Source organism: Oncorhynchus keta, chromosome 34 (genome assembly GCF_023373465.1).
Source record: "Oncorhynchus keta strain PuntledgeMale-10-30-2019 chromosome 34, Oket_V2, whole genome shotgun sequence".
NCBI lineage: Eukaryota > Metazoa > Chordata > Actinopteri > Salmoniformes > Salmonidae > Oncorhynchus > Oncorhynchus keta.
In genome coordinates this window covers 8,285,079-8,310,315 of record NC_068454.1, presented here as the reverse complement: position 1 = coordinate 8,310,315, position 25,237 = coordinate 8,285,079, and the positions used below count along the sequence as shown (strand labels likewise).

The 25,237-nt window shown below is 44.3% G+C and overlaps 2 protein-coding genes and 1 long non-coding RNA gene across 4 annotated transcripts in view; 1 reads left to right on the top strand and 2 right to left on the bottom strand.

Annotated features, from left to right (window-relative positions):
- The first annotated feature begins 291 nt into the window (after nucleotides 1-291).
- On the top strand, nucleotides 292-1,704 carry LOC127914970 (uncharacterized). Of its 2 annotated transcripts, none has more exons than XR_008089636.1 (3): nucleotides 292-1,012; nucleotides 1,293-1,432; nucleotides 1,573-1,704. It is a non-coding gene; the product is annotated as an uncharacterized LOC127914970 (long non-coding RNA). The 2 variants fall into 2 exon arrangements; XR_008089635.1 differs by having other exon boundaries at nucleotides 1,258-1,432.
- A 312-nt stretch (nucleotides 1,705-2,016) lies between these two features.
- tlr7 (toll-like receptor 7) lies at nucleotides 2,017-10,106 on the bottom strand. The gene is made up of 2 exons (XM_052492934.1): nucleotides 9,964-10,106; nucleotides 2,017-5,492 (listed from the first exon to the last, which is right to left on the bottom strand). Exons 1-2 carry the CDS (start codon nucleotides 9,976-9,978, stop codon nucleotides 2,319-2,321), a joined length of 3,189 nt encoding a protein of 1,062 aa, XP_052348894.1. The 5' UTR covers nucleotides 9,979-10,106; the 3' UTR covers nucleotides 2,017-2,318.
- Nucleotides 10,107-11,774: 1,668 nt separating this feature from the next.
- Nucleotides 11,775-25,237, bottom strand: part of LOC118366579 (FERM and PDZ domain-containing protein 4-like) — a 78,012-nt gene continuing 64,549 nt past the window's right edge. Inside the window, exons 10-17 of the mRNA XM_052492933.1 lie at nucleotides 24,523-24,659; nucleotides 23,957-24,083; nucleotides 23,328-23,417; nucleotides 22,672-22,854; nucleotides 17,777-17,909; nucleotides 16,679-17,680; nucleotides 15,049-16,305; nucleotides 11,775-14,274 (exon numbers count right to left, since the gene is read on the bottom strand). Of these exons, the coding sequence (XP_052348893.1) occupies nucleotides 14,270-14,274; nucleotides 15,049-16,305; nucleotides 16,679-17,680; nucleotides 17,777-17,909; nucleotides 22,672-22,854; nucleotides 23,328-23,417; nucleotides 23,957-24,083; nucleotides 24,523-24,659 (2,934 nt within the window). The 3' untranslated portion in view covers nucleotides 11,775-14,269. The remainder of the gene's footprint in view (nucleotides 14,275-15,048; nucleotides 16,306-16,678; nucleotides 17,681-17,776; nucleotides 17,910-22,671; nucleotides 22,855-23,327; nucleotides 23,418-23,956; nucleotides 24,084-24,522; nucleotides 24,660-25,237) is intronic.

The following is a 25,237-nucleotide window of genomic DNA, read 5'->3' as shown; positions in this document are numbered from 1 at the left end:
ACAGCAAACATAATCAGTCAGTATTAGAGATGAGAATTCATATCTAAACATTCTCACCAGATTACATTACATTTACTGTAAACCTTAAAACCAGATACCATGCTGAGTCCATGCTAGGTAAAGCTCCGCCTTATCTCAGTTCACTGGTCACGATGGCAACACCCATCCGTAGCACGCGCTCCAGCAGGTGTATCTCACTGATCATCCCTAAAGCCAACACCTCATTTGGCCGCCTTTCGTTCCAGTACTCTGCTGCCTGTGACTGGAACGAATTGCAAAAATCGCTGAAGTTGGAGACTTTTATCTCCCTCACCAACTTCAAACATCAGCTATCCGAGCAGCTAACCGATCGCTGCAGCTGTACATAGTCTATAGGTAAATAGCTCACCCTTTTTCACCTACCTCATTCCCATACTGTTTTTATACTGTTTATATTTATTTACTTTTCTGCTCTTTTGCACACCAATATCTCTACCTGTACATGCCCATCTGATCATTTATCACTCCAGTGTTAATCTGCAAAATTGTATTATTCGCCTACCTCCTCATGCCTTTTGCACACATTGTATATAGACTGCCCATTTTTTTTCTACTGTGTTATTGACTTGCTAATTGTTTACTCCATGTGTAACTCTGTGTTGTCTGTTCACACTGCTATGCTTTATCTTGGCCAGGTCGCAGTTGCAAATGAGAACTTGTTCTCAACTAGCCTACCTGGTTAAATAAAGGTGAAATAAAAAAATAAAAAATACATTACATTTACAGTACACCTTAAAACCCATCTGTAAGATAATTGTCACAGGTGATCAGAGCATGCTAGATAGCTAACGATCACAGGTGATCAGAGCGTGCTAGATAGCTAACGATCACAGGTGATCAGAGCGTGCTAGATAGCTAACGATCACAGGTGATCAGAGCGTGCTAGATAGCTAACGATCACAGGTGATCAGAGCGTGCTAGATAGCTAACGATCACAGGTGATCAGAGCGTGCTAGATAGCTAACGATCACAGGTGATCAGAGCATGCTAGATAGCTAATTATCACAGGTGATCCGAGCATGCTAGATAGCTAACGATCACAGGTGATCAGAGCGTGCTAGATAGCTAATTATCACAGGTGATCAGAGCATGCTAGATAGCTAACGATCACAGGTGATCAGAGCGTGCTAGATAGCTAATTATCACAGGTGATCAGAGCATGCTAGATAGCTAACGATCACAGGTGATCAGAGCATGCTAGATAGCTAACGATCACAGGTGATCAGAGCGTGCTAGATAGCTAACGATCACAGGTGATCAGAGCGTGCTAGATAGCTAACGATCACAGGTGATCAGAGCGTGCTAGATAGCTAACGATCACAGGTGATCAGAGCGTGCTAGATAGCTAACGATCACAGGTGATCAGAGCGTGCTAGATAGCTAACGATCACAGGTGATCAGAGCGTGCTAGATAGCTAATGATCACAGGTGATCAGAGCGTGCTAGATAGCTAACGATCACAGGTGATCAGAGTGTGCTAGATAGCTAACGATCACAGGTGATCAGAGTGTGCTAGATAGCTAACGATCACAGGTGATCAGAGCGTGCTAGATAGCTAACGATCACAGGTGATCAGAGCGTGCTAGATAGCTAACGATCACAGGTGATCAGAGCGTGCTAGATAGCTAACGATCACAGGTGATCAGAGCGTGCTAGATAGCTAACGATCACAGGTGATCAGAGCGTGCTAGATAGCTAACGATCACAGGTGATCAGAGCGTGCTAGATAGCTAACGATCACAGGTGATCAGAGCGTGCTAGATAGCTAACGATCACAGGTGATCAGAGCGTGCTAGATAGCTAACGATCACAGGTGATCAGAGCGTTTAACAACAATTTACAATTTACAATTGACAACAATCACCACATTAAAAGATCAACACTACCCACTGGGCACTGATGTCAATTCAACGTCCATTCCATCTTGTTTCCATGTCATTTCAATGAAATGACGTGGAGACAACATTGATTCAACCAGTGTGTGCCCAGTGGGTAAGGTATATTCTAAGTGTAACATTTCAAAGAATCTTCTTGAAGAGATTACGGTATTGTTTTTGAGTGTCTCTGGCTGTCTGACACCACAGATTCCCATCCCACCATCTGAGCTAAATCAAACAGAATCTTCATAGATTAATTGAGGAAGTTCTCCATTGGTTTGCTTCCCTCTTTTTGTCATTAATGACATTACCCAATGATTACACAATCATTACACAATCACAAAAAAGGACAATGCTAAGCATTCTTAACAAATGGCGAAAAATCATTGTGTTCGTCCTTTTTCAAAGAGTCTCCTTGAAGAGATTACTGTATTGTTTTTGACTGTCTGTTACCAGTACACTCCTTAGGCTAAACCAAAAGTATTGCTGTGCTTGAGGATTTGTTGGCCACTCCATCACTGACCGCCTATACAACCTCTTCCTGAGTCTCAGGTATTTTGAGTGACTGGGGACTTTTTCCAGGAAAATCAAGACAATCACATCATCTCTCTCATCCATAAGTCGCTGATGGGCCATGTAGAATGCGGTCTTGAAGTCCCCGCTCTTGATGTACTTGTTCGTCAGTATGAACACGGTCCTCTTGCTCTGGTGAATGCTCTGGGACAGGTTGTCGATCAGGGGGCAGCCAGGGATCCAGTCTCGTTCCTCTAGACACAGCTGTAAGGGGTGGTCCCCTTGGTCCTCCAGCTGAACAAGCAGCTCCTTCAGCACCCACTCAGATACCTCCGGGTCCTTCTTGTCGTATACCACGAAGGCGTCGTAGGCAGTGCTCGGCGAGGACAGGCGTCTGTAGCCTTTGAACTTGGCCAGGAGGAAGTGGTAGAGGTACCACACGTCCCAGAGGAAGAGGTGGCTGGAGATGGAGAGGGCGGTGAAGCTGAGCACCAGGGATGTGAGGAGGATGTAAAGGATGATGGATAGGTAGTTATGCTGGCAGGCCTGCAGTTCTAGGTCCAGGGAGATGACCGGATGACCCCTCTGGGCTCCTGGAGCAGCACAAATCACAGCGGTGGCCAGTCTGGGGATGTTCACCATGGTGCGGTTCAGCCACATCACAAACATGAGGGCGTTACAGTTGCACATGAACTTGTTGTTGTTCAGGACTAACGTGTCCATTTGATCGACAACATCATCAGGGATGCTGGTCTGCTCAATGTTTTGAATGTTATTGAAGCTGAGATCCAGATTCTTCAAACTAAAGGCGTCCTTGAGGAAATACGCAGAGAGTTTGGATATTTGATTTCTGCGTAAGAGGAGAGTCTTGAGAGATTTGGTGCAGTTGGAGAGCTCTGGGGGAACTGTTGATATGCTATTACTACTGAGATCTAAGACCTCTAAGTACTGAAGAATAATCAGCTTCTCCCAACTAAATATCTTCAATCTGTTGTTGTTGATGTAGAGATGAGTGAGTTTGTCTGGCAGGCCTTGGAAGACTTGCTGAGGGATGAAGTTGAGGTTGTTGTGAGAGATGTCTAGGACCCTCAGATTTAGCAGTTTTTTGAAGTAGTCGATGTATCTTGTATCACCATCTCTCCAAAGCATATCTAAACGGTTACCTTTGAACTCTAACTCCTCCAGAGAGAGACTCTCCAGCTCTGTGTTGGTGGATGTAGAAATCTTATTATAGTTCATTAGTAATCTCGTCAGATTGGTCAAATTTTTTGTGAAATTAAGCATGTGGGTCAAACCCTCTGATTCAAAGTAATGATTGTTGTTGCTTATGTCTAAGATAACTAAACTTCTCAGTTCCTGAAACGCTGTGGAATAGAGAAGGTCCAGACGATTGAATGAGAAGTCAAGATACTGTAAGTTAGTGAGGAAAGTAAACTCAGAACCATTTAGACTTTGGCTCATTGCATTTCCAGAGAGATTTAGGCATCTAAGGTCAGCAAGGTTCAAGAATCTGGAGTGAAGGAAAAATATATTATTCCTGCTGATATCCAGGGTTTTTCCAAACTTGCTACACTGGGTATTGACGAATGAATTCAGCGTCCCATCCTCCTTGTCCTTGTATTTGCAGCTGCGAGCGTACTCATCGTATCTAAAATAATGAATCTCTCTCACTTCTCCATTGCTGTTATGCCCAGAATCTGACATTGGGGAGCCATGTATGGCTTGTCCTCCTGAAAAGGCAACAGACTGACCACTTTCAGAGGGGGATGATATTTTGTTGTCAGATAAATTTATTATTTTGAAGCTTTTCAGTTCCATTAGAATGCTGAGGTTGGTTATTTTGATGAAGTTGGTGCCCAAGTCAATGACCTCCAGGTTCTTTAGATGAATCAGTGGGCTGATGTCTTCGAGGGTGAGTTGCTGGAAGACGAAGGCCCTGATGCGGAGTACTTTCAAGGATTTCAGGGAGGAAAATGAGGAACTAAGGTGCAGTGTAGCTGGATACCTCTGCAGCTCGTAGTTAAAAGACAGGTCCAGTTCTTCCAGGTTGGGTAGAGCTCGTGGGAAGTAAGTAAATGCTATCTCTCGAGCTAAAAAGTTGGTTGAGAGATCAAGTACTCGCAGCTCTTTACAGTTCTGAAACCACTCTCTAAGCACATACGTGAGGGAGTTACTATGCAGGCGTAGTATCCTCAGTTTGCTCAACGTTTTAAAGGTGTTTTTGTCTATCTGAAGTGAATTGTTAGGACATGGAATACAAGGAAACGGTGCATTGTAACAGCGTGGGCAGTTTCCGCTCAGGTCAAGTATCTCCAATTGGGTTAGGTTATGAAAATCTTTGTCAGTAACCATTTCAATCTTGTTATTATAGAGATACAACTCTCTGAGACTTGTCGGTAATCTTGGGGGAATGTAGGATAAATTATTTGACTTGAGGGATAGGAGAGTCATGTTACCAAGCTGTAAAAATGCTCCCTCCTCAATTTGATAGGAAACATTACATGGATTACGATAGTAACAATTTTGACCCAGGTAAAGAATCTGTACGTTAGTGATGTCAGAGAGGTTCCTCTTCAGAATGGTATATATTTTATTCACCTCTAGACTGAGCAGAATGAGGTTCGGAGGGAGACCCTTTGGGATGGTGGAAAGCTGATTCCCATCCAAATACAGAGCCTTCAGATTCCTCAGGTCTTTGAAGGTGTTCGTCTTGATAGTCACACTCTCTGTGCACATGCGGTCCTTGGGGCCGATCTTGATGGGCACGCAGTTACAGCGCATGTCGATCTCGGTGAGGTTCTCCAGGCCCTGGAAGGACGTTGAGTTAATGTGAGGGATGTGGTTGATGGTGAGGGTCAGGTTGGTGGTGTTTCTGGGGATGTCCTTTGGGACCTCTAGAAGTCCTCTCTCAGTGCAATCTACGTTGACCATGGTGTTGTTGCTGACCAGGGTGACGTCACAGGGTAGGGTTTTGGGGTACCAGCTTCCAGCTTCCAGCACAGAGGAGCACCACAGGCCCAGCAGTATCACCCCACACACGTGGAAAGATGCACATTCTGACCTCTGGGGGAACAGGACGGTGTTATTAGTAGAGGCATAATGATAACACACTCTGACCTCTGGGGGAACAGGACGGTGTTATTAGTAGAGGCATAATGATAACACACTCTGACCTCTGGGGGAACAGGACGGTGTTATTAGTAGAGGCATAATGATAACACATTCTGACCTCTGGGGGAACAGGACAGTGTTATTTCTAGAGGGGTAATGATAACACACTCTGACCTCTGGGGGAACAGGACGGTGTTATTAGTAGAGGCATAATGATAACACACTCTGACCTCTGGGGGAACGGGACAGTGTTATTAGTAGAGGCATAATGATAACACACTCTGACCTCTGGGGGAACAGGACAGTGTTTTTCCTAGAGGAGTAATGATAACACACTCTGACCTCTGGGGGAACAGGACAGTGTTATTAGTAGAGGCATAATGATAACACACCCTGACCTCTGGGGGAACAGGACAGTGTTATTCCTAGAGGGGTAATGATAACACACTCTGACCTCTGGGGGAACAGGACAGTGTTTTTCCTAGAGGGGTAATGATAACACACTCTGACCTCTGGGGGAACAGGACAGTGTTATTCCTAGAGGGGTAATGATAACACACTCTGACCTCTGGGGGAACAGGACAGTGTTATTCCTAGAGGGGTAATGATAACACACTCTGACCTCTGGGGGAACAGGACGGTGTTATTAGTAGAGGGGTAATGATAACACATTCTGACCTCTGGGGGAACAGGACGGTGTTATTAGTAGAGGCGTAATGATAACACACTCTGACCTCTGGGGGAACAGGACGGTGTTATTAGTAGAGGCATAATGATAACACACTCTGACCTCTGGGGGAACAGGACAGTGTTATTCCTAGAGGGGTAATGATAACACACTCTGACCTCTGGGGGAACAGGACAGTGTTATTCCTAGAGGGGTAATGATAACACACTCTGACCTCTGGGGGAACAGGACGGTGTTATTAGTAGAGGGGTAATGATAACACATTCTGACCTCTGGGGGAACAGGACGGTGTTATTAGTAGAGGCGTAATGATAACACACTCTGACCTCTGGGGGAACAGGACGGTGTTATTAGTAGAGGCATAATGATAACACACTCTGACCTCTGGGGGAACAGGACGGTGTTATTAGTAGAGGCATAATGATAACACACTCTGACCTCTGGGGGAACAGGACAGTGTTATTAGTAGAGGCATAATGATAACACATTCTGACCTCTGGGGGAACAGGACAGTGTTATTAGTAGAGGCATAATGATAACACACTCTGACCTCTGGGGGAACAGGACGGTGTTATTAGTAGAGGCATAATGATAACACACTCTGACCTCTGGGGGAACAGGACGGTGTTATTAGTAGAGGCATAATGATAACACACTCTGACCTCTGGGGGAACAGGACGGTGTTATTAGTAGAGGCATAATGATAACACACTCTGACCTCTGGGGGAACAGGACGGTGTTATTAGTAGAGGCATAATGATAACACACTCTGACCTCTGGGGGAACAGGACAGTGTTATTAGTAGAGGCATAATGATAACACACTCTGACCTCTGGGGGAACAGGACGGTGTTATTAGTAGAGGCATAATGATAACACACTCTGACCTCTGGGGGAACAGGACAGTGTTATTCCTAGAGGGGTAATGATAACACACTCTGACCTCTGGGGGAACAGGACGGTGTTTTTCCTAGAGGGGTAATGATAACACACTCTGACCTCTGGGGGAACAGGACAGTGTTATTCCTAGAGGGGTAATGATAACACACTCTGACCTCTGGGGGAACAGGACAGTGTTATTCCTAGAGGGGTAATGATAACACACTCTGACCTCTGGGGGAACAGGACGGTGTTTTTCCTAGAGGGGTAATGATAACACACTCTGACCTCTGGGGGAACAGGACAGTGTTATTCCTAGAGGGGTAATGATAACACACTCTGACCTCTGGGGGAACAGGGAAGTGTTATTCCTAGAGGGGTAATGATAACACACTCTGACCTCTGGGGGAACAGGGCAGTGTTATTCATAGAGGCATAATGATAACACACTCTGACCTCTGGGGGAACAGGACAGTGTTATTCCTAGAGGGGTAATGATAACACACTCTGACCTCTGGGGGAACAGGACAGTGTTATTTCTAGAGGGGTAATGATAACACACTCTGATCTCTGGGGGAACAGGACAGTGTTATTTCTAGAGGGGTAATGATAACACACTCTGACCTCTGGGGGAACAGGACAGTGTTATTTCTAGAGGGGTAATGATAACGAGTCTTATTTGCATGTAGCCTCTCATAAACCCTAGGACACAAGAGAGTCTTAAAATAATTTAGTAAATTAACTGCTCAATAAAATATACAAATATAGAAACCAGTGGCTCAGCTAAACTAAGCTACTGCAGATGTTGGTTTATTTATGAAAAGGTTGTGATAGCATTTTTTATTTTCTACTATTTCTTATTCTGATTCTACTGACCTTTAGTATGTTGTTCTGCATAGACATAACTTAAAACAATATATAAAAATGTCCTTTTACCTCTATTGAGTCAAAATTCAAAAGGCACGCGCACATCTGAGCAATCTTTTTTTGCAGGTGCATGGTAACAGTTGAACAAGATGAAGGAATAAGGACACCGCACACTGCTCTTGAAAGTATCACTGATCTTTAATAAGCTTCGTCGACGAAGGCCGTGTGTCTGATACGTACGCTTATTAAAGATCAGTGATGCGGTTTCCTTTTTCATTCACCTCTATTGAGTCCTTTATAATCATGGTTAATTAAGAGTCCATTGGCCCACACATGCATCAATCTAAGTAACATGATTAAAACAAATCCCCATCAAAATCTGTCAGTTTATTTTCAGAGAAATCCTATATTTTTGTCTCAATCCGCCACATCTACCTTTGTTGGTCTTCTGCATCTGCGGTGGAAGGTGTCCAAGCTACAGCGGTGTTTGTCAGACCATGAGACGTCCTGAAAGTCAGTCTTCTCACGAAAAATGTATGTAGTGTCCGAACAGTTTGGCCTTCAAAACGACTATAACCACTATCCTTTCCATAGAGTGGTTATAACAGTTGGAAGGTCAAACCGTTCAGTGTTTTCTGTTTTGCTCTACAGCCTGTCTGAAGGTAACCAATGCAAACGAATGGAAGTATGGAGGTTGTTTTGTGCCAACAAAAATAAGAGGTTAAATATGTGTCAAAAAAACTAAAATATTTCCTGAGCTTTCTTGTATCTCCTAGATATAGGACAGACTCTTCAAAACTTCATTGCTTATTTATTTTTAGATGTCTGATTCAATGCGTCTCTGTAGTAGCAAAGGCCAAATTCAATGTTATTGAATTTATACCTTAAAGGGGTCCTAAAATCCCAAATTAAATAACTAAATGATCCATGGTACGACCATCGTGTTAGCTTAGATGTTGGAGACAGAGGTTAATCCCCAGTTTAGAGGTTCATCCCCAGTTTAGAGGTTCATCCCCAGTTTAGAGGTTCATCCCCAGTTTAGAGGTTAATCCCCAGTTTAGAGGTTAATCCCCAGTTTAGAGGTTCATCCCCAGTTTAGAGGTTCATCCCCAGTTTAGAGGTTACCAATTTGTAAGTCGCTCTGGATAAGAGCGTCTGCTAAATGACTTAAATGTAATGTAAATGTTAATCCCCAGTTTAGAGGTTAATCCCCAGTTTAGAGGTTCATCCCCAGTTTAGAGGTTCATCCCCAGTTTAGAGGTTCATCCCCAATTTAGAGATTCATCCCCAGTTTAGAGATTCATCCCCAGTTTAGAGATTCATCCCCAGTTTAGAGATTCATCCCCAGTTTAGAGGATCCATCCCCAGTTTAGAGGTTCATCCCCAGTTTAGAGGTTCATCCCCAGTTTAGAGATTCATCCCCAGTTTAGAGATTCATCCCCAGTTTAGAGATTCATCCCCAGTTTAGAGGTTCATCCCCAGTTTAGAGGTTCATCCCCAGTTTAGAGATTCATCCCCAGTTTAGAGATTCATCCCCAGTTTAGAGATTCATCCCCAGTTTAGAGGTTCATCCCCAGTTTAGAGATTCATCCCCAGTTTAGAGATTCATCCCCAGTTTAGAGATTCATCCCCAGTTTAGAGGTTCATCCCCAGTTTAGAGGTTCATCCCCAGTTTCTTCATTTTCATCATTATCATTTGAAATATATTACCATATTAAATCTATTACCATATTACATGTATTACCATATAAAATCTATTACCATATTAAATCTATTACCATATTAAATCTATTACCATATTAAATCTATTACCATATTATATGTGTTACCATATTACATGTATTACTATATTACAATATTACCATATTACATGTTTACTATATTACATGTATTATCATATGAAATGTATTACAATATTACCATATTACATGTTTACTATATTACATGTATTACCATATTAAATGTATTACCATATGAAAGGTATTCTTACCATCATGTGAGACATTGTTCAGATCAATGTTTGTGTGGATAAGTTCTCACGGTTCAGTTCTCTCTTACTGTAAAATAAAAGGAGTACCTTGAACGATAAAATGTTCATGTGAAAACATGAAAACAACAGGCTGATGGAACGAAGGACAACAGATGTGTGAGTGAAAGTGTCTTTAATAGTTTCCACTTCCCTTTAGGCAGATGCTAGACACCTATCTATCAATAGGCACATAGTACAACTGTTACCTAAGGTCAAGTTCCTAAAATCTAAATTGTTAAATCAATCAATGTTGTCTATTTCTGGTACAGGCTTAATTGAAGCACTTGATCAGCATTTTCTGTATGTAGGCTTTCTTGGTCTATAAATCCAATACTATACATTCAATAGCTTAATTTACATATATATATTTACATTTATATATTTTTTAAATAATTTAAGCAGTTTGCAGCAGTACTGATTAATTGTGTGTGAATGGAGCTTCTTTCAAGCATGTGCTCATCCTTGATTTTTAACATTTATTGATAGGAATATGCATATAGTTTGTCTTATTTATGATAGCATTGCGGTCTTCAAAATGTTCTGCCTTAATATTAAATCTAAAGAGGGATTAAAGTGGATCCCCCCCAAACGATCTACACAACCTACTCCACATTTTGAAAGTGAAATAAAAATTATATTCAAACAAAGTTGTCTTGATTGCATATGTCTTCACACCCCAGAGTTAACACTTGGTGGAATCCTGATCCTGACAAACTCTCCAGTCCCTGCCGGTGACAAGCATACCCATACCATGATGCTGCCACCAAATACAGAGGGTTTCACTTTGTGATGTGTTGTATTCAAGTTTTTAATTTAGGCAAAACATGACATTTCTTTGCCACGTTGTCTTGCAGAATTACTTAAGGGCCTTTTGTTGCAAACAGAATGTGGATTTAGAGCTTCCTTCTTTTCAAGTTGTCATACAGGTTAGTAATGTGGTGAATGAAATGTTGTAAAACACTAAGTATTTGGTGGCAGCATCATGTTATGGGTATGCTTGCCACTGGCAGAGACTGGGGAGTTTGTCAGGATCAAAGGAAATATGAAAGGAGCAAAGCCAAGGTAAAAAGTTAAAGGAAAAGGTGCCTTAGGTCTCTATTCAATATGTATTGCAGAAGTTCAGCTTTACAGCGTGATTTCAATTTTAAAGCAATGTTCCCATGTTAGCGGAGACTGCATTAATAAGGTCTTATTAAAAATGATTCACAGCTGTAATTGTTGCCAAAACTGCTTTCACCAAGTGTTAACTCTGGGGTGTGAATAAACATGCAATCAAGACATCTTAGTTTTCAATTTGGTATTTATTTGGAAGAATTTCAATACATTTCGTTTCACGTTTAGATTTAATTTTAAGGTAGTAAAATGTGAAAACTTTGCGAAGGGTGTGTAGACTTTGACTATAGGCACTGTATAAAAGGAGGAAACGTGTTTACTTGGAGACATGTGCTGACACATTTCTCTATTTTGTTACCACAGTTTCAGGTTATTTTTTTCTGTAAATGAAAGTGAAACAAACCTAGGTTTAGAGAAACATACCACAAAACTTTCCATCAGTTGGGTGTGCATGCAGGGACAACTGGAACAGTAGCTAGTGGCTGCAGTGAAAAACAGCGCTGTCTGTGCCTGGCAAGGTTAGAATACACCATGCAGACACACTCTCCAGCTTCCAAACACTAAATAATTCAACATTGTTATTCAACCAAACATGGTCCAGGAGAGGTTTTGTTATAAATTATGAGAAAGATGAAGTAAGCTCCCTTCACTCATGCAGAAAGGGGCTTGGCTTTAGAGAACAAGAAAACAATATTCGTGAAATATTTTGAAATTGATAATTGAAAATTGAATTGGACCTTTACATTGTATGCCATTTGTTATCAGAAGAATAAAGGAGACCATAATCAGGTTGCAGCGTTTTAAACCTTTAATATGTTACAGTGCTGACTACCTAAATAACAGGAAAGTTACTCAGTGATCATGTGCAAAGATTCATAAACTACGGTGGATTCAGCAAATGAAAAAGATTGAGGTCACAATGGACTGTGTCACATAATATAATTAATTGTCTTCCACATTGATTTGTCTAGAGCTCTTTGTCAGATAATATGTATCATGTGTAAAATAATATTTCAATACAATGAATACAAATATAATGCAGATCCAATAGAGGTCTATCTACACATTACACCCCATTATCAATTTGTAAAAGTATACTTATCAAGTATTATCAGTTTATATACCCTAAGGTGAATTATTTTCTGGTCAGAGGCCTGAATATAATCTCTTTTAAAAGTGTCATCACGATTCAGAAAAGGCAAAGGTATGTCACAGCAGTTCACATTGGTTTGAGTCGAATAAACCCATGTCTCTAATGTATGGCTTTGAAATCACTAATCAGAAAGACAACCGTGTTGTTCTGTTTACTTGTAAGGGAGTGTTGTAATTGAGCAACTCAGTGTATTGACAATAGCAGACATGGTGGTAGAGTGATGTGTCATCGGGGGAACTGCCCGAAGCCGTTTCAGCAATTGCAAGCAGACATAACTCATGACGACCTCGTCACCTTGGCTACCAGCTCGTCACCTTGGCTACCAGCTCATCACCTGGGCTACCAGCTCATCACCTGGGCTACCAGCTCGTCACCTTGGCTACCAGCTAGTCACTTTGGCTACCAGCTCGTCCACCTTAGCTACCAGCTCGTCCACCTTGGCTACCAGCTCATCACCTTGGCTACCAGCTCGTCACCTCCAGCTCATCACCTTGGCTACCAGTTCATCACTTTGGCTACCAGCTCGTCCACCTTGGCTACCAACTCGTCACCTCCAGCTCATCACCTTGGCTACCAGCTCGTCCACCTTGGCTACCAGCTCGTCTACCTTGGCGACCAGCTCGTCTACCTTGGCTACCAACTCGTCACTTTGGCTACCAACTAGTCACCTTGGCGACCAGCCCGTCCACCTTGGTTACCAGCTCGTCCACCTTAGTGACCAGCTCGTCCACCTTGGCAACCAGCTCGTCCACCTTGGCGACCAGCTCGTCCACCTTGGCGACCAGCTCGTCCACCTTGGTGACCAGCTCGTCCACCTTGGCGACCAGCTCGCGCTGACCGGCTATCATGGCTAAAGCCCTCCACCAGTGACAGGCAGGCCTTTGTTAAGCAGCAGAGCATGTGGAAACTGAGTCAGGGTGAGCAGGATGCACCAGGGCCATGTGACTACAGGCGCTGTCTCACTCTAGGGCCTTCATGGAGAGCAGCTGGCTGAATCTCCATAGGTCGGGCTACCTGACCTCTGACCTATGGACCTCTCTCTGGCCCCCTCCCTGACCTACACTGGAGCGCACCAGGGCCATTATCTAAAGGGAATCGCTCTGTGTGTCTGGGACCCCCTTGGGGAGGCTGTAAGTCACATGGGCCAGCATTGTTCCCAGACTCATATCACTCACAGTCACAACACTGGCCATGTTGAGCTGTTCAGCCACAGTGGAGGGTTCAGCTCCAGAGGTGTATAGAGAGATTGTGTTCTCTACCTCAACACTGAGGTTGCTAGGGAGTGATTGGGTTCTTTGACCTCCAGAGAACGGCTGTGGGATGGGGTTTTCTCTACCTTCATCTACATCGTCCCCAACCATGTTGGTCTTCCTCTTGGGGAAGCATTGAGTGAAGGGCTCGTGGCACCTCCTCCAGGCTCATCCACCACCTCCTGGGGTGCAGTCTGGGTAGTGGCATGGCTCGGAGCTGCTTGGCATCCAGTGATGCTGGCAGCAAGATGGAGGCGCCTCTGAAAATCCTCCTGCCAGACTGAGAGCTAACTGATCTAACAGACCATACTGAGCCCTGAGACAAGCTCTTGGAAAGTGTCTTGGAAAAAGCTAATCTCCCCTCTGTGGCTTGGTGGGGTCATCGGGTGACTGGAGTCTCTGGGCGCTCCTCCCGTTCAGAGTGGTTTTAGTTTTTTCCAGCAGCGCTTCGATGCTCCCAGATCCAGGGTGTGATGCTGTTCCAGCTCCTCCTCAACATCCGACTCCTGAGGCTGCTTGTGATACGTTCACATGGGTGTACGCTTGAGGGGAATGCCTGGGTGCAGTGTGGGAAGGACTCAGGGCTGTGGCACCCCTGCTGCTTTGGCACACTGGGAACAGTGGACTCTGAACATGCTGCTGCTACTGGTAAATGATGGTAGTGAGTTGGTGGTGGTGGTGGCGGCGGCGTTTACCTCAGAGAGAGCTGAGGAGGAGTCTTTCCCACCAGCCATCTCCAGCTGTGTACAAGCTACACTAGGGGGAGCAGAAATACAAAGAGAATCATTAAGCATCTCCCTGACAACATGGTGCGTTGCTTTGATCTCTCATCACCCTTTCCTGTTTTCATCAGAGGACTTTTTTAGAAAGATTTTTTTCTCTAATTATGTTTTCACAACGTAGCTTGATTTCTAGAGAATGGTGTAAAATGGAACAACGTTGCATTTCAGCACTTTGACCAACTCTCCCTGCAGCAAGTGTTGTATAATGGACTGAGAAGGCCTCACGCACAGGAATATTATTACAACAACCCTCTACACATCACAGGAGGTTGGTGGCACCTTAATTGGGGAGGACAGGCTCATGTTAATGACTGGAATGGAATCAGTGGAATGGTATCAAATATATCAAACACATTGGTTTCCATGGTTTCCATGGTGTTTTGATGCCATTCCATTCGCTCCCTTTCCGGACATTATTATGAGCCCTCCTCCCCTCAGCAGCCTCCTGTGCTACACATGCATGCACTGTATTATTGTATAAATACTACTGACATTCTACTGTCTTTCTGTCTGAAGGGATAATCATACCCTGTCAGTCTGACGCGTATCCTAATCCCCACGAGTGAATCATTTATCAACAGCCACACTTCCCTCCTGGAATTGTGTCTCCCAAAGCCACTTAAAAATCCACTTAAAAAGTATATTTTCCTGTGTTTTATACATATTTCCACACTATGAGGTTGGAATAATACTGGGATAAGACCTGTAAGCACACAGACGTTATAGGAAAACACTTATTTAGTTGTACCTGTGGTTTCTTTGATCTTGGGCATCCGGTGGCAGTCATCTCCCCGTACGGTACCGAACCCAGGCTCGGCACTGGTGGCTGCGTGGATCTTCCTCAGCAGGGTGGGGTCCATCGTCTGATGTCTAGCCTTGCCTTGCTGTGTGGCCTGGCCTTGGGTGCCATACGCCTTCTCCTCCCAATTCATATGGCCCATTCCCTTGAGGGAACACTCCGAAAGTAGATGCATGTTTTCTCCAGCGCAGAGGGGGGAGTCCCTGGGCGTCACACATCTGCTGCTTCCTGTACTGCAGCCAGCGTCTATGGAGGAACACTGTGAGCTCTGGAGGGAGTGGACACCCTCGCTGCTCTGTAACGATGGCATGTGCTTACTAAGGTGGTACTCATATAGCCGTGTGACATCCTGCTCAGCTGAGGGGATCCTCGACTGCTGCTGCTGCCGGTCGCTGCTGGGTAAATTGGCTTCCTGGGTACTGTGGGGGTCTTTGGCATGGGAGTGTGAATCAGCGTCTAACCTCTGGCTCCTTTCATCCCAGTCCTGCTTGTCTCCCTTAATTGTTACCCTGCAAGAGAGGGAGGCTTGTGAGTCATTCACACAGTCTGGGGAAAGATTGTTGGCCACTTTGTTTTCAGGCGGCCGGTGATATCTTGGGGGCTTCTCTCGATATGGATATGGCGTTCGCCCCAACTCGAATTGGTTCATGTACGGAGATTCCCTTACAATAGCATTATATTTGGGTGGCTCCCCTCTATTTGAGTGGACTTTGCTGTTTTGCTTTTCTCTTGAGTCACTGGTATCTCCCTGAGTCCTGCCCTCAGGGTCACTGTGCTTTCCTGGCTGCTTGCTCATCAAAGAGCCCATGTGCAGTTTGCTAATGTAGTCGGTGGGGGACTTGGTCTCCATGGTCTCTGGCTCCATCTCTCCCCTTTCTGAGTATAGGATCTGGGTGGATGACACACCCGAGGACTTGGCCCCTTCCTCTTTCTTCTTCTCCTCCTCCTCCTCCTCCCCCTGGGTCTCCTGAGGGTCGTGCTGTATGGCCAGGGCCTTCCCGTCCTCATACTGTGCTACAGGCAACTCTATTTTCTCCTCAGTCAGAGTCTGGTAGCCCTCAGTGGTGGCCACAAACAGTCTCAGGTGGGTTTCAGACAGTTTCTGGGCAGCGACCAGTTCTGAGCTCTCTGTCATCTCAGAGGAGTTAGTCTCGTTGCCAGAGTCTGACGAGGACTCGGGGCTAAATGCCCTTGATATTTCTATACCTGTGTGCCACAGAGAGACAGACATTTTATTAACAACTTCACCTGAGGCACCTGAGAGATATTATAAAATGGTACACATTTCATTGGTACAAAAAGAATGAAAGCGATGAGTTGAAATGCATTTGTGCAACGTTTCATAAATTATAAAAACAAAACAAAATGATACACAAAAAAAGCTCTGGGGACAAAATTAGTGTCACAGCAAATGTTTTACGTTCAAAATGAATGACACGTTGCACACACAAAATGGAAACACAGAACAAAATGGGTTTTTTTTATTGAAAAATCAACACCAACAAATGAAAAAGGTTCATGTCTGGTTAATTTCCGTGGTGTTAATGAATAAACGTTACAGTAGTGTAAGAAGAAGAACCTGTGCTATTTTCTGACTGTGGTTTTGGGCTCCGCTCCTCAGAAGCTGCCAGGGCTTCCAGGGCCTGTAATGTGGACACCACAGCTTCGTCCAGGGCCCCGTCAAGGCCCTCCTCCACCTGTGTGGTGACTGAGTCTATGATGGACACTGAGATATTATCACGGGTCCCCTGGCTCTTCTTGACAGGCACCCGGCCCCCCCCGTGCTGCTCGTCCTCATCAGAGCGGTCCCTGAAGCCTGGGGGCGGGGCTGCGATGGCCAGGTTGAGGGAGTGAAGCAACACATCTTCGTTGTCTTTCTCGTCCTTACCCTCCCATGGCGGGGGCAGGGACGTCAGGTCGATGATGTCATCGCTGGACCCAGAGAGCGTGAGGAACCTAGCCTTGTCCAGATCCCCCATCAGTCCCATGTCCTCCTCGCAGCTGATGTCCTCCTCGTCCTCGTCCGCGTCTGTGGTATCCGCATAGCAGATGTCGTGCAGCAGCGGCTCCTCACTGCACTCGGTGTTGCCGAAGATTTTGTCAGCGTACGGATATCCCTCCCCGGCCATCCCCATGAGATCCCTGCTGTTGTAATCCTCATCTAGTCGCTCATACATGGGGTCGTGTAGAACCTCTGGGCCTTCCTCCATCAGCCTCTGGTAGCCCAGGTTCTGGGGGTCCACACTGTCTAACAGAGGATCCCCGAAGGTGAAGGAGACCTTGGCACTGCGGGGGGAGTCCTGGGGTTTGGGCCTGGGGACACAGAGGTAGGGTTGGGGATGTGTTGGACCACTGGTTCCCCCTCTGGCATCCACCCTCTCTGCCATTTGCATGCAGTACTGGGGCGGCTGCTGGATCTCAGTGATATAGCCAGGGTCCATGTAGTCTGTGTCTCTATTGGTGGAGGGCTCTCTGGTGCAGCGCTGGTTGTTGTGGTGCTGGTGCTCCTCACATCCCCTAAAGGAAGCGCTGTATGTCCACTCTATGGCCTGGTAGACCTGCTTTACTCTGGAGTCATGGCCTGAGGATGGAAACCAAACCAGGGGTTGATAATCAGATTTCTGCAATAGCAGTTATATTCAATGGACTTAGAACTGTATAGAGTCTAGAGACTCACCGGTGTTGTCTACATTCCCTGGTTTGACCACGTTGAAGATGGAACGCCGAGAGTTCACCAGTAGTCTGTAGTATCCAGCAGTCAGACAGGCCAGATTCATTGCATCAGTGGACTCCATTAGCAGAGTGATGGGCTGGAAGATATAGAGGACAACAATGAACACACACTAACTGGAAATAGACTAAGATAGAGTAATGTCAAGAGCCGAATTAAGACAAGACTTAGTGTTATTCTAATGTTTCTCATTGAGCATTCATTTCCTTCTGGTCCTTCTGTAGCTCAGTTGGTAGAGCATGGCGCTTGTAACGCCAGGGTAGTGGGTTCGATTCCCGGGACCACCCATACGTAGAATGTATGCACACATGACTGTAAGTCGCTTTGGATAAAAGCGTCTGCTAAATGGCATATATTATTATTATTATTTCCTTGCTCGATATTATTACAGAATGTGATATTTTGGCTTATTAAGGCAAAGTACCAGAGGCTGGTTTTTTTAGTTGTTGCATCAAATTAGCATTTCTGAGATTTTAGGGTATTTTGATATTAGTACTTTAAAAAATAAACATAACATTTCTAAAACTTGATGTAGATGTATATTTTATTTTGTTTATCATACTTCCGTCATAAAAATGTAATGAATTTTAACCACGTTAAAATGGACATAAATCCATAATTTCAAAGCTCACCACAAGTAATGACACTTCATTTCAAAAATGTAAACTACGTAATCACCAAAAGTAATTATTGAGAGGGCCATAAACAATAACTAGTAATGCTACATACTCAAAGAAAGGTTCAAATCTCACCTTTCTGGTTAAAATGCATTCCTGAGATGTAGTCACTTTTTAAGACAAAAGCGCAAGTATACAGTACAAATATGATAACAAATTGGACATATTTCCTATTCAACAAAACTGTATGTATAAGGCTAGAAATTACTTATATGCTTTCTAAATATAGCATAATCAAATGATAAAATTACTAACTATAAGATTTCACCTTGCTTATAACTGTAAATTACATATTTGTATGTTTAGTGTTAGAGAAAACGTGCATATTTTCTAAAGGTCTCTCTTGATCAAAACATTGGCCCCCATCCCTGTGAATGTCACACACAGCTCTAGCTTGGCTTTCTGAACTCGTTGGGAACTCGCCTTTCATTTCATGTCCGTCTATGAATAACAAAGTGCTTTTTGTTTAAAATCTATGAATTATTTAGATTAATGGCTATGAACCGATCTCTGAATGTGCTCCGATGTAAACATTGCAGCTATTTGCTTTGTCTGTGGCGCCAGCTTCAAGTGCTTTCACATTTCACGTCCAATAGTATGTCACACAGGCTCAGAAAAATACTACTGTGTCCATGGGAATAGGGCAATTTTGATCTGCGGTATCCACAGATCGATTTCTAAGGGTGCATGTCGGACGGAATCGGTACCAGAACCGGGCAGGTCCCCTAAAAAGGGGTTTGAAGCCCAGTTCATAGAGAATGTCACAAACTGGACTATATGTAGTAACTTTACCTTGAACAGATGGTGATTGGGCCTAAATAGACATTTGGCGTTTGGTAGTCTAAATTCCTTATACTCCTCTTTAACTGTAATTGTATGAAAGTCAGACTCTTCCCACATGCCAACTCATCTTTATTCACACCATGTTGTGTGGCTATCCTTAGATACATGTTGTTACGTTACAGCCTTATTCTAAAATTAATACAATTGTTTTTAATTTCTTCATTAATCTACACACAATACCCCACAATGACATCACAATACCTCACAATGACACCACAATACCCCACAATGACATCACAATACCCCACAATGACATCACAATACCCCACAATGACATCACAATACCCCACAATGACATCACAATGACATCGCAATACCCCACAATGAATAAGCAAAAACAGGTTTGTAGAAATGTTGGTTAATAAAAAAACAACAACTGACATTTACATAAGTATTCAGACCCTTTACTTAGTACTTTGTTGAAGCACCTTTGGCAGTGATTACAGGCTCAACTCTTCTTGGGTATGATGCTACAAGCTTGGCACACCAGTATTTGGGGAGTTTTTTGTAGATCCTCTCAAGCTCTGTCAGCTTGGATGGGGAGCGCTGGTGCATAGCTATGTTCAGGTCTCTCCAGAGATGTTTGATCGGGTTCAAGTCTGGGCCACTCAAGGACATTCAGAGACCTGTCCCGAAGCCAGTCCTGCATTTTGGCTGTGTGCTTAGGGTCGTTGTCCTATTGGAAGGTGAACCTTCACCCCAATCTGAGATCCTGAGGGCTATGGAGCAGGTTTTCAACAAGGATCTCTCTGTACTATGCTCTGTTCATCTTTCCCTTGATCCTGACTAGACCCCCTACCACTGAAAAACATCCCCACAGCATGATGCTGCCACCACCATGCTTCACCGTAGGGATGGTGCCAGGTTTCCTCCAGATGTGACACTGGTATTCAGGCCAAAGAGTTCAATCTTGGTTTCATCACACCAGATAATCTTGTTTCTCATGGTCTGAGAGTCCTTTAGGTGCCTTTTGGCAAACTCCAAGCAGCTGTCATGTGCCTTTTAATGAGGAGTGGCTTTCGTCTGACCACTCTACCATAAAAGCCTGATTGATGGAGTGCTGCATATGGTTGTCCTTCTGGAAGGTTATCCCATCTCCACAGAGGAACTCTGGAGCTCTGTCAGAGTGACCATCATGTTCTTGGTCACCTCCCTGACCAAGGCCCTTCTACCCCGATTGATCAGTTTGGCCAGACAACCAGCTCTAGGAATAGTCTTTGGGACCTTCAATGCTGCAGAAATATTTTGGTACCCTTCCCCAAATCTGTGCCTCGACACAATCCTGTCTCAGAGCTCTACAAACAATTCCTTTAACCTCATGGCTTGAATGTACTGTCAACTGTGGGACCTTGTATAGACAAGTGTGTGCCTTTCCAAATAATTTCCAATCAATTGAATTTACCACAGGTGGACTCCAATCAAGTTGTAGAAACATCTCAAGGATGATCAATGGAAACAGGATGCACCTGAGCTCAATTTCAAGTCTCATAGCAAAGGGTGTTAGGCGGAGCAGCACAGAGGAACCCAAGCGCAGACTCAAGACAGGAAAACAGGGATGAAAGAACCCAGATATTTATCGTAACAGGGAGAGATGAAGTGTGGATCCAGGGAAGTTCGGGTGAGTTGTAGGAAACCAGATGTGGAGGCTGAGGTTTGAGTGAGTTGGGCTGGGTTGGAACAGGGTAAACAAGTCCAGAGGGGAATCCAAGGGAGTTATGGTGAGCTGAATCCAGAACAGGGGAGCAGGGCGGTGAGATGTGGAACAGGAGACAGGAACCAGAGTCAGAGCAGCGAGATGAATGAAGATTACGATCTGACAGAGTGGAAGTGGCAGGACTGAGCATTTGTAGAGGTCTAGATTGTGGAACGGGTTGCAGCTGGTGGGGAACTGCTCTGACTCCAGCACACCTGTCTTCAACCACACAATCAGAGAGAGAGAGAGAGAGAGAGAGAGAGAGAGAGAGAGAGGGAGAGAGGGAGAGAGAGAGAGAGAGAGAGAGAGAGAGAGGAGGGGGGGAGAGAGAGAGAGAGAGAGAGAGAGAGAGAGAGAGAGAGAGAGAGAGGGGGAAGAGAGAGAGAGAGGGGGAGAGAGAGAGAGAGAGAGAGAGAGAGAGAGAGAGAGAGAGAGAGAGAGAGAGAGAGAGAGAGAGAGAGAGAGAGAGAGAGAGAGAGAGAGAGAGAGAGAGAGGGAGAGAGAGGGGGAGAGAGAGAGAGAGAGAGAGAGAGAGAGAGAGAGAGAGAGAGAGAGAGAGAGAGAGAGAGAGAGAGAGAGAGAGAGAGAGAGAGAGAGAGGGAGGAGAGAGAGAGAGAGAGAGAGAGAGAGAGAGAGAGAGAGAGAGAGAGAGAGAGAGAGAGAGAGAGAGAGAGAGAGAGAGAGAGAGAGAGAGAGAGAGAGAGAGAGAGAGAGAGGGGGAGGAGAGAGAGAGAGAGAGAGAGAGAGAGAGAGAGATAGAGAGAGAGAGAGAGAGAGAGAGAGAGAGAGAGAGAGGAGAGAGAGAGAGAGAGAGAGAGGGGGAGAGAGAGAGAGAGAGAGAGAGAGAGGAGGGGGAGGAGAGAGAGAGAGAGAGAGAGAGAGAGAGAGAGAGAGAGAGAGAGAGAGAGAGAGAGAGAGAGAGAGAGAGAGAGAGAACTAGGAGAATGGCTGCAGGTCAAGGAGGCACTGGATGTCCACTAGGGGGTGTGGCAGGAGCAGATGTGAGAAAGGGTCTAAATACTTACAGTATGTAAATAAGGTATTTCAGTTTTTATTTATTTTATACATTTGCAAAAGTTTCTAAAAACCTGTTTTTGCTTTCTCATTATGGGGTATTCTGTGTAGATTGATGAGGGGGAGGGAGTATTATTTTAGAATAAGACTGTAACGTATCAACATGTGGAAAAAGTCTAGAGGTCTGAAAACTTTCCAATGCACTGTAAATTCTCCAGACTTGTAATCAAGGAAATTGTTGATATGTTGTAACATTTTTATTATATCACATTTTTATTTGGAAATATGCACCAAAAATGCAGTTTACCTACATGTTTTTGTATTTTTATAGATAAAAAAATATATATATATATATTTAACCTTTATTTAACTAGGCAAGTCAGTTAAGAAAAAATTCTTAGTTACAATGACGGCCTATAGATTGAAAGATTTAAAAACTATATATCCACAATCCGTTCCTGGAGTGTCTTAACAAAATGTTACATATTTTTATAGAATATTTCAGAAAAAGTTTTATATTGGTGACAATATTCAACTGATAAAAAGTTAATTGTGATAGGATTAATGGAAGAAAAAATACCACACTCAGAATGAGTTAATTTAGAAGATTTCACCTTCACATCCAGAACATGTAGCTCTACCCTGACGTTCTTCTCGTCCTCTGTGTACATCTCGATGCGGTTGACGTGGCTGAAGTCAGCCAGCAGCGCCACCAGGCTAGTCTTGGTGTTGATCACATGACTGATGCCATACCTAGGACCCACTAGTAGAGTCACCTCTGTGTGCTTCTCACCTTGCTGTGGGCATAAAGCAGAACGGAAACCATTGAAAGACAATACACACGGTGGCGGACTGGGACCACATATCGGCCCTAGCATTTCTAACACACCGGACCATTTTTTTCCCTTGAGGCCCCCATACAGGCCCATTTTTTTCCTTGAGGACCCCACACAGGCCCAATTTTTCCTTGAAGCCCCCACACCAGCCCATTTTATTTATTGAAGCACCTACACCGGCCCATTTTTTTCACTTATGGCCCCCATATTAGACAGATAATTATCATTTTGTGCAAAAAAAGTCATGTTAAGACAGGCCCACTGCTAATAATGGACCAGCCCATCTGGCATTTGCCCGAAATGCAGATGGTAGCCTGTCTCTGGATACACAGACTCCATTAATAACGTATAACTTATTATGATATGATATTCTGATATTTGATATTTGATGTGTCGTTACTCAAAAGTTCAGAAAATAAGAGGTAGTTATTTACCAGCAGTATAGATTTAAACACCCGCCCTCCATACAGTCTCAGGTCACTGAGATACTTCAGATAGTGGACCTTGGCCTGCAATGCTGACAGCTGAAAGAGAACATGAGCAATGTAGGCTACTGTCGTTGTATGAATGTGCACAGAGGATTTATTTTACAAAGAAGGTGGCGCTGTGAATGGTCACAGTGACGCATTACATTATCTAACAGTGAGAAATGTATGAGAGCATGAGAAATCAGGTTGAGTATTCCACTAGGTGGTGCTCTTTTCCAATGTGCTTAAGAGTGAGCTGGAGAAGAGGGGGAGAAGAGGAGACAGAAGAGAGGGAGAAGAGACATAGAGAGAGAGAGAGACATAGAGAGAGAGAGAGACATAGAGAGAGAGAGAGAGAGAGAGAGAGAGAGAGAGAGAGAGAGAGAGAGAGACATAGAGAGAGAGAGAGAGAGACATAGAGAGAGACAGAGAGAGACAGAGAGAGACATAGAGAGAGGCATAGAGAGAGAGAGAGGCATAGAGAGAGAGAGAGGCATAGAGAGAGAGAGAGAGAGAGAGAGAGAGAGAGAGAGAGAGAGAGAGAGAGAGAGAGAGAGAGAGAGAGAAAACAGGAGAGAGATAAAAAGGTACCCTACCTTTTTTCCAGGAGGTACCAGATTCTGGTTGGTTTTGAGAATGTGTGTTAGGGCTTTCTTGATGTTCTTCTCTTTCATACTAGATAGTACTGCAGGAGGGAGGAACAGTGCCAAACCCCACTCCTTCCTGTAGAGCAAGAAACCATGGTAACGCAGGTTTAATGTACAACAGCAGAATGCATTCGTCCAGCAAAAATCAATCACTTTATAAAGAGGGGATGCATTGATTAGCCAACAGCTAGTCGATTATAATCAATATCCATATTAAATACCTGTGGTATTTATGACGCACCAATCAATGGGGAAATCGTTACTGTATCTGACATGGATGTAATTCCTTCATGAAGACACCCAAGCCAGATAATGATTTTTTTATTTCCACATTAATCTCAAGTCACTGAGTAAGTGTTGAGAGTCTAATGTTGTGAGGGTGTCAAAAGCTCTCATAACAATGTGTTGCTGGATTGAACATGCAAGGAAATGCAGTGCCATGTTTGAACTTAGACATCGGATCTGTTCTGTGTTGACCTGGTTGTGGGAAGCAGTGTGAAACCCAAGCTACTCACTCAATGTACTTGAGGGAGACTTTCTGCGATTGTTTGGTGTTAATGGTGAGGATGTACATCTGCAAGGCAGCCAGACGCAGGGCTGTGTCGTATTTCAGCTCTGACCCAAATCTCTCCAGCACCACGTCATTACAGCTCTTGAAGGGGAGAAGAGGCGGAGAGGAGAAGAGGAGAAGAGAGGAGAGGAGAAAAAAGCAAAGGGGAGAGAAGAGGAGAGGAGAAGAGAAGAGAAGAGAAGGGAAGAGAGGAGAGGAGAAGAGAAGAGAAGAGAAGAGAGGAGAGGAGAGGAGAGGAGAGGAGAGGAGAGGAGAAGAGAAGAGAAGAGAAGAGAAGAGAAGAGAAGAGAAGAGAAGAGAGGAGAAGGGAAGAGAGGAGAGAAGAGGAGAAGAGAGGAGAGGAGAAAAAAGCAAAGGGGAGAGAAGAGGAGAGGAGAAGAGAAGAGAAGAGAAGGGAAGAGAGGAGAGAAGAGAAGAGAAGAGAAGAGAAGAGAGGAGAGGAGAGGAGAGGGAGAGGAGAGGAGAAGAGAAGAGAAGAGAAGAGAAGAGAAGAGAGGAGAAGGGAAGAGAGGAGAGGAGAGAAGAAGAGAAGAGAAGAGAGGAGAGGAGAAGGGAGGAGAAGAGAAGAGAGGAGAGGAGAGGAGAAGAGAGGAGAAGAGAGGAGAGGAGAAGGGAAGAGAAGAGAGGAGAGAGAGAGGAGAGGAGAGGAGAGGAGAGGA